This window comes from Prionailurus viverrinus, chromosome C2 (assembly GCF_022837055.1).
Source record: "Prionailurus viverrinus isolate Anna chromosome C2, UM_Priviv_1.0, whole genome shotgun sequence".
Lineage (NCBI taxonomy): Eukaryota > Metazoa > Chordata > Mammalia > Carnivora > Felidae > Prionailurus > Prionailurus viverrinus.
The window spans coordinates 28428864-28441529 of record NC_062569.1 but is presented as its reverse complement, the minus strand read 5'-3'; the positions used below and the strand labels follow the sequence as shown (position 1 = coordinate 28441529).

General features: G+C 41.3%; 1 protein-coding gene across 3 annotated transcripts in view; it reads right to left on the bottom strand.

Annotated features, from left to right (window-relative positions):
* Positions 1-11976, bottom strand: part of ACP3 (acid phosphatase 3) — a 45450-nt gene extending 33474 nt beyond the window's left edge. For 2 of the 3 annotated variants that reach the window (XM_047876140.1, XM_047876141.1), the window contains exons 1-3: positions 11765-11976; positions 4309-4404; positions 157-243 (exon numbers count right to left, since the gene is read on the bottom strand). In XM_047876140.1, the coding sequence (XP_047732096.1) occupies positions 157-243; positions 4309-4404; positions 11765-11884 (303 nt within the window). In that variant the 5' untranslated portion in view covers positions 11885-11976. Of the gene's footprint in view, positions 1-156; positions 244-4308; positions 4405-8154; positions 8250-11764 lie in introns of all 3 variants that reach the window. The other variant, XM_047876143.1, reaches the window with a different exon arrangement.
* Between the last annotated feature and the right edge of the window lie 690 nt (positions 11977-12666).

The window sequence follows — 12666 nt, the reverse complement described above, 5'->3', positions numbered from 1 at the left end:
AGGAATAAAATGTTTGTATAAAGAGGAGTATATTTGTAAATGAGATCTCTGACTTGTATAAGTTCCTTGGAAAACAGGTAAAACACTTTCACAAATGCACCATTATGTTACATCCTATCAAGGAAAAACGTTTCCACTCTTGGATCCCCAACTTACCTGTTCACGTTTGTAGGACTCATTCAAAAATTTTCTATATCTTTGCCTTATATACCGTCCAAGTTCATAATGCTGTTCCATGCCCAGCTATGAGAACAAATAAAAGCAAAAATCAGTGAAAGTAAATTCTGGAATCTTATGTGTGAGTCTCATCTCTCCTCACTGAATGAGCGGAGTAAATAACGGTGCACTTCAATAGTTCAACAAAAACAACAACATATTTTTAAATGAAAACAAGAAAAGAGAGTTGTAATCTTTAGCCATGACTTCTGGAGAAAACTCATTCACCTTTATTAGCACTTAACATAGAGCCTTGCACACTTAATAGCTGGTGATTGATCTGATTTAAATAAATGGTTCATCTCTGGTGCGGTAGAACATCACTGGCTCATCTTTGTTGTAGAACATTCAAGAGAGCTGGTTGACCACTTGGTGGAGGTTTTGTGGAAGAAATTCAACCATCTGGTAAGAAGTTGGACTTGATGAATCTGAAGATCACTTTTTTCTCATTGTTGCATTTATTTTTTGAGACAGTTCAAGCAGGGGACATGCAGAGAGAGAGACGGAGGGTACGGGGTGGGAACAGAGGATCTGAAGTGGGCTCTGAGCTGACAGCAGTGAGCCTGATGCGGGGCTTTGAACTCGGGAACTGCGAGATCATGACCTGAGCCAAAGTCGGATGCTCAACCAACTGAGCCACCCAGGGGCCCCTGAAGATCACTTTTAACTTCTAGGTATAATGATTTATTATCTGCACAGTTTATTTATGCCTGGTTCATGAAAAACTAGAGCCTCCTACCCAAAATGTGGTCTGGGGATCAGCAGTATTAGCATCACTTGGGAGTATGTTAGAAACCCAATTCTTAGGACTCACCTTGATCTACTGAGCCAGAATCTTCGGGGTGGGGGGGGGCATAGAGCTCAGGAACCTGTTTTTAACAAGCTTACTAAGATTCTGATGGCCAATAACCATTGAGGAGTGTTGCTTTAGTTCAGTGATCCTCAAGCATTACTGTGCATCAGAAGCAAAATTATCTAGGGGTTCTTGTTGAAATGCAGATGACTCAGCACTTCTGCCAGAGATTCCTGCTCATTAGATCCTGGGGTGGCCCTGGAATCTGCATTTCAACAAGTGCCCTGAGTGATTCAGATCCATGTGGTAGAGTGCCATGCTTTGAGAAACACTGCATTCGAGTCCATCTTTAATCCCAAGTTTTACCAGAGCCTCAGGAGTCAGAGAGGATATGGTCACTATAGCTCGGCTTGGTCCCACTTGTTCATTTGCTTCTACTCCTAGATACCATGATCATTACCACCTCCCTAGGATGAGGAAGCAGGTGTGAAAAGAGTCAGGTGTGCTTTAATTTTTGCTAGTTTCCTGGGTGATGCGAGTAGCTAAAGAAGCAGGTACTTTGGACTTAATTTGTTGCATTAACTTACAGCTGAATTTTGAAGAAACAGTCATCTTCCACAGAGCAGGGGATTTCAAACTCAGCATTCCCAGAATCACCTGGAGGATTCATTAAGACAAAAGCTCCCAGAATTGAACCCCATAGTTTCTGGTTCAGTCGGGGAGGGCCAGAGAGCTAACATTTATGACAAGTTTTAAGTGATGGTGATGTTGCTCATCCAGAGACCACACTTTGAGAGCCAGTGACCTAGACAGCCATCACTCGGTCATTATGTAGATTGGAAGTGCCTGGCCAAGGGAGGAATTTGAGCTCTAGAACCTTGCTACTTCATGTACCAGCACCATTGGTATCACCTTGGAGTATGTTAGAAATGAAGACTCTTAGGCCCATGTCAGACTGGCTGAATTAGAATCTGCATTTTTTCCCCAAGTGTCATTGAGATACAATTGACACATATCACTGTATAAGCTTAAGGTATGCAGCATAATGGTTTGGTTTACATACAATGTGAAATGATCACTGGTATAAATTTAGTTAGCATTTCATACAGATACAATAAAAAGAGAAAGCAAAAAGAAAAAAAAATTGTTTTCCCTTGTAATGGGAACTTTCGGGATCTCCTCTCTTAACAACTTTCCTATATATCATAGAATATCATAGAGCAGTTTTACCCATAGTCATTGTGCTGTAAATTATATCCCTAGTACTTATTTACCTTGTAACTAGAAGTTTGTACCTTTTGATCCCCCTTTTCCCAACCTCCCTCCCCCTAGTTCCTGCCTCTGGTAACACAAATCTGATCCCTTTTTCTAGGAGTTTGGTTTTTAAAATTTTTTTTTAAATTCCACATATAAATAAGATCATACAGTATTTGTCTTCCTCTGTCTGGCTTATATCACTTTACACAATGCCCTCAGGGTTCATCCATGTTGTCCCAAACACCAGGATCTAATAATTTTAAGGCTTACAAATATTCCATATATATAATATATACCATCATATATACATATGTGTATGTGTGTATATATAGATATATATGTCTCTATATATATTTCTTTATCCATTCATTTGTTGAGGGACACTTAGGTTGTTTCCATGTCTTGGCTCTTGTAAATAATGCTGCAATGAACATGGGGGTGCAGGTATCTTTGTGAATTAGTGTTTTCGTTTCTTTTGAATATTAGAACCTACATTTTAACAAGATGATACATTTATACTTGGTGCTTGAGAAACACTGCTCTAGGAAAATCTGATGGCTAGTCAAGAGACACCCAGAGGAGAATCAGATCCCACAGTCTAAAAGTATTTTATCGTCTTACTGGAAAAGCAAGCAAGGGAACGGGACTCTTCACACCGCCACAGGTATTAAGGACTAGTGCTGGGTTTTTGCTACCGTTCTCTCTTTTAAGGAGCTGCAAGCTGGGTAGGCTATGGTGGGAGGAGCTCAGACCTGGGAGCCAAAAGATACTGACCTCAAATAGCCTCAGTGGGATTTCTCCTCTATGAAGCAACATGGTTGAGTTAGGGAAGTGATTCTCAGCCTTGGCTGCACGTTAGAGTCAAATGCTCAACTGAGGAGCTTCTCAAAATCCCAACGTCCAGGCCACATCTTAGATGAATCAAATAAGAACCACCCAGACAGACATCAATATTTTTTAAAGCTCTCCAAATAATCTCAATTTTTAGCCACGATTGAGGTACACTGGTTTAAAAAAAATTTTTTTTTAACATTTATTTTTGAGAGACAGAGAGAGAGCACAAGCAGGAGAGGGGCAGAGAGAGAGGGAGACACAGAATCTGAAGCAGGCTCCAGGCTCTGAGCTGTCAGCACAGAGCCTGACATGGGGCTCGAATCCACGAACCATGAGATCATGACCTGAGCTGAAGTCAGACGCCTAACCAACTGAGCGAGCCACCCAGGCACCCTGAGATCCACTGGTTTAAATGTTCAGTTAAATGTTTAGAGATTTTTGACTCTAAACATTCTATGAGATTTTCTTAATGTATTTAAACTGCTTTGGTCGGGACAGAATCAACACCTGCGGCCTCATGGCCCCAAACAGGCACCATCCACTCTTGCAAAGGAAGGGGGTGGGGCACTGGAGTGGTGACTACAGACGCCTTTGCCCTCCTCCCCTTCACCTTCTCCTTTGGTGCTCTTCAGGGAGCAGGGCTCCCTATGTTTAACCGACCACTTATCAGGAAGGCTCAATCCCAGTGTACATAGCTGATAAAAAAAATCAAATTTGGTATGGGCATTTGCAGAGGAATTCTGTTTTCCTAACCCTGCTGATTCAGTTTATCGACTACAAGATTATTTTCTACTTTCTCAGGTGGAGGCTGAGAAACTCGGGGGGCTGGCCTCCAAGCATTTGTTGGCTCTCTTCAGCACCTTTAAGTTCATGTATTCATCTGTGGCCATGCACAGCTCTCATGCTTCAATAAAGCCAAACAGGGTAAAAAAAAAAATCAAAACTGGCTATTTTATACAATTTCCCCACAGTTACTAGTCACTAGGGTGATCTGGTCATAATGAGAAATTACTGAAATTAAACATTATTGCCTCTCCTTCCACAATCAAAACACATTTTAGACTTTTTAGATCCTAAGCAACTGTGCAAAATACTCCTCCAGATCTGAGTAACTAAAGTAGTTGTATGGCTTCAATATATTACAGAATCCACACAGTTTAATTTCCCTTAAGACTTATCGGCAATCTTTAGCTAAAAATTCAACCAACCTGAGTGAGTTGGCCAAATCCTTGTGGCCATGAGGATTCTTTGATGGGGTCATTAGGAAAGGTTTCGATGGGACTTCGGTCTCCGTGCCTAAATACCTGAAAAGAGGTCAAGACAGTAATGTTAAAAATTTCACTTCGGTGTTTTGCCTCTGCTCATCCTAATTGATTTTCTTTTAAACCACTGGTTCTCAACCTAGGCTGCTCATTGCAATCACCTGGGGCAATTAAAAAAATTCTGAGGACTGGATCCCCCTCCTAGTGATTTTGGTTTAATTAGTTTGGGATGTGGTCAGGACATCAGGATTTTAAAGATCTCCCCAGGTACATCTCAGGTTATGAACCACTGTTTTTGTTTTTTCTTTCTTTCTTTTTTTTTGGTGTTTATTTATTTTTGAGAGAGAAAGAGTGTGAGCAGGGGAGGGGCAGAGAGGGGGGGGCGGGACACAGAATCCAAAGCAGGATCCAGGCTCTGAGCTGTCAGCACAGAGCCCGATGTGGGGCTTGAACCCACAACCGTGAGATCATGCCCTGAGCTGAAGTCGGACACTTAACAGAATGAACCACCCAGATGCCTCAAGGACCACTGTTTTAAGCTCACTAACACTTTTCTGTGTTTCAGGTAATGTAGGTAACAAGACGATCACTCATTAGAAAGCAGGCAAGCCATGTGTGGAGATTGGTTTGTATATCAGGGCAAGAAGGAACACAAAGCTTAGAAAAATCACTTTACCGCAGACAAACTCTGATAAGAAGTATTCTTCCTTAATTATGGTTACAGTAAAAATGGTGTTAAAAATTTTACATAACATAAAAATAGTGGCTTTTAAATGCCACATACCATTTGTGACTGTCTTGAGCCAATGATTTATTAGTTTTTAGGAGATTAGGAATAAAGGACTTGTGGATAGGAAGATGAGAAAAGCTAAGCATCAATCCTTTAAGAACATACTTCTGGATTAATATGCATGTCATGCTATTTTGATTGCACATTTTATCCTTGGGGGAGAGTAGTCCGGACTTTCAAGACCCTGGTATTTTATGATTCCAATATGCTTCCTGAATAATACCAAACCAAACACAAAGCTATTTTATAATCAAAAGATAAGACAAGTAAAACACTCAAGAAACTCAAGATGAAGTCTACACTGAGGCCACCAAACGTTTTTAATACAGAGGAGGGCTGCATAATGCCTTGCGGTGTCTGAGATTTCCTGTACTTCTCATTTACACTGCCTGGCTAAGATGCTCCAGTAGACGTAGAATAAGAAACAGTCTTAAATTTTGGTCATCTTTCAGATGGGATTCTAAGAAAGTGAGGGAGGCCTCTAGGACCTGGGTTGTGTCTCTGGTGTCTAAAGAAAACTGATCTTTTGGTCCCCTAAACTGCTAAGAAATTAAAGTCTCAGTAGAACAGTTTGCAACAAACAGACAGACAAGGGTATAGTGGGTCTTAAGCAATCATTTTGGTCAGGTAAGAAACTGCGGTCATGAATGGTCCCCTCATGGAAAGAAGAAAGGCTGCACATTCTCAGAAATTATCGAGGCTAATCATTGGTGCTCTATCTTCGAAACACATTTTAGACTTTTTTAGATCCCAGGTAATTGTGCAAAAATACTTTCCTACATCAGAGTAACTAAAGTTGTTATATGATTTCAATAGATTATAAAAGCTACAATGTTTAGTTTCCAGGGTTTCTCAACTTCAGCACTGTTAACATTTGGGGCTGGATGATTCCTTTTGAGGGACTGTCCTGTTCATTGTGGGATGTTTATCAGCATGTTTGGCCTTTGCACACTAGACATCGGTAGCAATCCCTAGTTGTGGCAACCCGAAAGTTCTCCAGACACTGCCAAATGTGCCCTAGGGGGGTACCTGTAGCTGAGAGGCCCTGAGTTAGCCAAAGAGAAGTCAGATGAGAGACACTGTAGTGAAATAAAATTTACAATGCTTCCTACCGTACTATAACCACAAGAATTCCTCAAGGTTTTTTTGAATGCTTGTTGTGTCCTAGAAAATGTGGCAAGTGCTTCTCATAATTTAATCCATTCATCAGTTCTACAAAGCATTTACTATTATTATCTTCATTTCACAAACAAGGAAATCGGCCCTATAGTTAAGTGACCTCACAAGGTCACACAGAGTGTAAGTGATATGATAGGGCAGAGATCCAAACACAGACTGTGTATCTCCAATGCCTGCATTCTCAACCTGTGTAAGAGACTCATTCTTCTGTGCTAAAACATAGTCCTTAACATCCCACCAGTGGGTGATCTGGAATCTGGGGTTTCCTCTAAGATTGGAAGCTGTGTGTGTTGGGGGGGGAGGCAGTGTTGCACTAGAGGAAAATAAAACCTTGATATAAGAAACAACCCTGAATACCATTTAAAAAATAAAACTGAGGGGCACCTCGGTGGCTCAGTCAGTTAAGCGGCTGACTTTGGCTCAGGTCATGATCTCATGGTCCATGAGTTTGAGACCTGCCTGCATCAGACTCACTGCTGTCAGTGCAGAGCCTGCTTCTGATCCTCTGTTCCCCTCTCTCTGCCTGCTCCCCTCCCCACTCTTGCATGCTCTCCCTATTGCTCTCTCTCTCAAAAATAAATAAACATTTAAAAAATTTTTAAAATAAAAAAGTAAAACTGAGATTATGCATCTAAATGACAGTATAGCCTGGGGAGAAAATAAGTGTGGTCCCCTTGGAGGAGGGATTGTTAAACAGCAGAGCCGTGGAACATAATCATAAGGCTTAAACAAGCTTTCTCACTCTGTCCTTACAGGTCAGGAATAACTCCTCTATATTTCAATAGGTTTTAGGGCTCAAACATGCCATGAGCTCTTCAGAAGGGGTGTCCCGCAGAGACACTTGATAAGCCATCCCCCGCTACCCAGCACTGGAAATCAATATGTGTGTGTGCGTGTGCACACGTGCATATCAGGGAGTGCCCTCAAGTGCACAGGTGGGATTCTTGAGCAACTGGAGTTTCAGCTGGAGCCTTTGGACGTGCCTAGGTCCTCTTTTAAGTCTGTGGAAAGGCAATCTTCTTAACTATTGCTCTGCCAAATTTGTAACCTATGTTCTCAGTCCAGCAGTCATACTCTACGAAATCCTTTAGAAACCTAAAAATAGAGGGTCAGCAGTAGGACTGTTTGCAGTAGTGGTAATTGCAATAGAAGACATCCAGGATAACAACCTCTTGTGTTTGTGCAACCCTTCATGGTTTTGTACAGTTCTTTCCCTGCTCTTTCAATTCTCACAACTCCTGTGAGGCCAGGCTGGCACTGTTGCTGTCCTGAACAAAGAAGGAAACCGAGGCTCAAAGAGATTGAATGAGTCGTGTAGATCTCCTTCTTTTCATGATGGCTACCCACTGTTTTCCCCACCACGTCACATTCACTTCATCCTTTTAGATCACAGGTAACCTTTTTTTTAAATGTTTGTTTATCTTTGAGAGAGAGAGAGAGGGAGCAGAGTGGGAGAGGTACACAGGGAGAGAGAGGGACAGAGGATCCTAAGTGGGCTCTGCGCTGACAACAGAGAGCCGGATGCAGGGCTTGAACCCACGAACCGTGAGATCATGACCTGAGGCAAGGTTGGACACTCACTGGCTGAGCCACCTGGGTGCCCACAGGTTACTTAAAACAAAAACAAAAACAAACAAACACAAAAACCCATGGTTTGGACCCCCATGAATGATCTTTCTCCACTGAGTCTAAGCAGATTTGGCATGTTACGTGGGTCCCACAGCACCCTACCTGATCTGGCCTTGCCCACCTGGATGTTATAACTTTATATTCTTACTAAACATGCTTTGCCTCAGAGCCCCTGTGGCACATACACCTAATACCTTGTTTATCCTAGCCTCACGGCAGTGATGTTATGTCGGCCTGGAATGTCCTACTTCGGCTTCTAATCCTGGCAGTCACTAATTTCAGGTCCCACCTGAAAAAAGGCAATCGAGAGAGATCTCCCTTGACCTCCCATACTCACCATGCTTATTATTCTCTCTCTAAAAAGTTAAGAATAATGATTCTCTAAGGGTTTTCTATGGGACACTCTGGAAAAGAAGGAGGTAGATTCTATGGTCAAAGTTTAGGAAATGCAGTTTTATTAAATCCTTTCCTTTAAAGCCACAGCACATATCAGAAAAAGACTGAGGAGTCCTGCCCTTAAAACACCTGAAATGCAGTTTAACCCTTGTTCTGTTCCCAGTGCAGATTTAACTACTGAAACCCATTTTGTTTTTACCAAGCAACTCCTGTTAACAAGTCATCAAACTAGCATTCCATGAGACGAACTTTGATAAACCTGTTTTAAAAGATCATGTGACGACTCTTCATGACAGGGAACAAGAACCCGGGACAGTTTCCTGCTCTTTCTGCCAAGAACAGCTTTTTAGAATTGGGGAAGATTTATTTTTCTTGGATCAGAGAGAAACAGCGAGGAAGCCACCTGCTGATTTTGAGTAGGAGTTAAATCTGTACACCTAACCTCCATGGAAAGATCTCAGCTCCATGTGCTGGCTTAAACACATACAGCAGGAATGGAATATGTTTAGTGATTAAGGGCATGGCCTCTTTGATCATACAGCCTGGATTCAAATCCTGACTGCACCGTGTAACCATGGGCAAACTGCTTAACCTCTTTGTGTCTCAATTTCTTTATCTATAAAATAGAGTTAGTAAGGTTTTTACAAAAACTTTGGGGAACAATTGCCAGATATAGCAAACAAAACTACAGGAGGCCCAGATATTGCATGAAACACCCTTTATACTAAAAATTTATTTGATGTTAATCTGAAATTCAAATTTAACTTGGTATCCTGTGTTTTCCTAGAAACCCTACTTTACAGCGTTTTTGGGAGGATAATGTGACATATTCCATATTGAACTCTCAGAGCAATGTCTGGCATGTAAAAAACATTTGAGTCACGATTGGTTATTGTCACTAATGTTACCACTTTAATCAGAGGCAGCTTTCCTTTATTCTGGTTCTAACAATTTTCTCTCTTTTTTTTTTGTAGGCTTCACTGAAATACGTCAGTTAGAGAAAGACAAAAGAAACAAGACAGATGAACACAGGGGAAGGGAGGGAAAAATAAGATAAAAACAGAGAGGGAGGCAAACCATAAGAGACTCTAAATACAGAGAACAAACTGAGGGTTGCTGGAGGGGTGGTGGGTGGGTGATGGGTATTAAGGGCACTTGTTGGGATGAACACTGGGTGTTACATGTAAGTGACGAATCACTAAATTTTACTCCTGAAACCATTATTACACTACATGTTAACTAACTTGGATTTAAATAAAATTTTGAACAATAAAAAAAGAAAGCTAAAAAAATAAAATAATGAACACTTATATAGTTTATGATACTAAGCAAGCAATCTAACTTTCTTTGTCTTAGTTTGCACATTTATAACATTGAGACTATAATGCCTAGGGAAAAGCCTTTTTAGAACAATTAAATTATGTTGTTTATGTTAAAAAATAATAATAAAGTAGGCTTCAGGCCCAGCACGGAGCACAATGCTGGGCTTAAACTCACAATCCTGAGATCAAGACCTCAGCTGAGATCAAGAGTTGAATGCTTAACCGACTGAGCCACCCAGGTGCTCCTGGTTCTAATAATTTTGTAAGGATTTGCCTGGATATATAATTTAACCATGTATAGTCAAATATTCTCTCTAATCAATAAAAACAAGAAAGTAGTATCTTCTTGCTGAAGTCCTTAGATAGATAGAATTAACTTGTGGTCCTTGAATACATGTTAACTGAGAGTGATGGGGGAGAAAGGAAAGCCACAACAGTTTGGTACCAATGGAAGTTAGCCTGGACTCCGGTAAAAAAGGCAGAGAATTGGCTACGTGAAGTTAACTGAAACTTCACTGTAATATCTCAGAGAAGATTCCACTCAACCAGCTTGCAACAGGTTTACAGTGTTGACAGTGTAATTTCTGCAGAGTCCCAACACTCACTTAACGAACATGTTGGCAAGGAATACAAGTAAAAGTCTAACTATGGTGCCTGGGTTGCTCAGGCAGTTAAGCGTCCGACTTCTGCTTAGGTCAGGATTTCGTGGTAGGTGGGTTCCAGCCCCGAGGTCAGGCTCTGTGCTGACAGCTCAGAGCCTGGAGCCTGCTTTGGATTCTGTGTCTCCCTCCCTCTCTGCCCCTCCCCCATGCATGCTCTGTCTCTCTGGCTCTCAAAAATAAATAAACGTTAAAAAAACAAACAAAAAAGTCTAACTTGCATGGATGTCTCTACAGAAGGTACACAATATTACACACTTTTTTTTTTTTAGCACAGAGTTCTGGCAGCTGGTAAATCATTTGTAAATAAATTGATGATATGTTTCTGATTCTCTGTCTCTCATTTGTTGACTCATGACCTAGTAACGATTTACTGTACTAATAATCATATGGTATGAAATTTTTATTTTCTGTAGGGAAAGAAAGGAGTGCTGAATACTCTACGCTGAGAAAACAGGAACTTCATGTTTAATTTTTAAGTAAAAGATGACTTCCCTGCAAATTATAGAAATAAATTTTGAGTACTCTTACAGTATGACAATTTAATTATTTACTAGCATATTTTCACTCTATCAAATAAAAAAAAGTGAGGAAGAGAAAGAGATTGAGAGAGCGGCTGTGAAAGACAAAGAGAGGGTCAGAGGCAGAGGGAGACTGAGTGAAGCAGAACAAGAGAAACAGACATACAAAGAAAATCAAACACAAAGAGAAACCAGGAGACACAGAGGGATTGATTCCAGGACACCCAGGTAAAATGATAAATCCCCTTTACTTTGCAAAGCCCCTTTCTATCTATTTTTAAAATAACACCAACAGTATATTTTCTTTCCTTAACTTCATGCCACCCCTTTTCCCCATAATTTGTCGCATGTTACATTGCGTGGAGAAAAACATTATTTTAATGGTCAACCAAATCTATGCATCAGGAAGTCCTCCTCGAAGTCTCGAGTTTAGTTTCATTTTTACGCTTCAAAGACTGTTTACAAATATATTTTCCAATTTCCTGATAAATAAAAGGGAAGGGGCTACTTAATTCAGAAAAGGACAGTTTTTTGGTTTGCAAACTAATCATCATTAAACTGAATGAAGCCCGATTAAGCTCCTAGTGCGAACCATGGCCAGCTGAGGCCTCCCCCCACTTTGAGGAAGCTCCCCCTTCCTTTGAGGCTGTCAAAAGGAACGTGCATTTAGGGCAGTTGTGAAGTAAGTGAATAAAGAACATCGACAAAGGCACATACAACCAAACCAAACACTTTTTGTCAGGACACGTTAAGTATTCGTTAGGAGGAACTTGCGAAACTTGATTATTCACTTTCTGAGTTTGGTCTCTGGGAGACCACAGGAGGCTAATATGAAACCTGACACTTGGTTATCAGCCGCTGCTGGTAACAGTTTTAAGGGAAAAGCAATGAGAAAAGTCTACTCACCAATGTCACAAACTTCAGCTCCTTAGCTACCACACCTCGGTCTACCCAGAAGGAAAGCAGAAACAAGAAGCTAAGGGGAAGACCTGCTGTCCTGGCCGAGGGGAGCGGGACAGCGCTCATGCTGGGGAGAACTGTCTCTGGCAGGAGTTAGGAGGTGCAGTTTCCAGAGCAAAAGCCATTAGAGGGGAAGCTATTTATCAAAGGAATTGAAAGGGAAGGAGTCGCTGGGAGGAGTCAGACTCAGAAATAGTAAGGTCGCCAGGTAGCTTGGGGCGGGGCTTGGCAAGTGACTGGTGAGATAATTTTGGGGCTGGGTGTGAGCGATCACAGTCTTCTGAATTTAAGGTAGAACTGAGGCCCAACGAGGGGAAAGCTGTTGCTTAAGGTCACAAAGAGCATGTTGAGAGACTTTTTTGTAGTTGACAATTCTCTTTTCTTGAGGTGGGGTGTGATACAGTGTTTGCTTTGTGACTGTCACTTGGGAAAGGGATCAATCTTGACTTTGGAAACCTTAGGCCAGGGATTCCTCATCTTTTGGGAATCCAGAGTTATAGGCAGAGATATATGGAAGGAACTGTGGGTTCTGGCATATTTGGGGGTCTATTCCCCACGCCAAATATGGCTCCCTTTGTAAAACTCTCATGTAGCCTAGAGGGGTGTTTTCAAATTGAAGGCAAGTAAGAGAAATATTATTTTCAAAATTTTTAGTGACACCTTAAGATATTTGGGGTTCATCTGTGGCATCACAACACTAGGATTGGAAGGACCTTTCCAAACCTGACACAATTTAAAAAACAATGACAAGGACAAACTTACCTATAGCTCTCTACTGTCAGTCACCAGCTTTGGCCACTAGCCCTACATTCTTCATTCTGGGAGTCACACCCCTGCCTCTCCAGCTA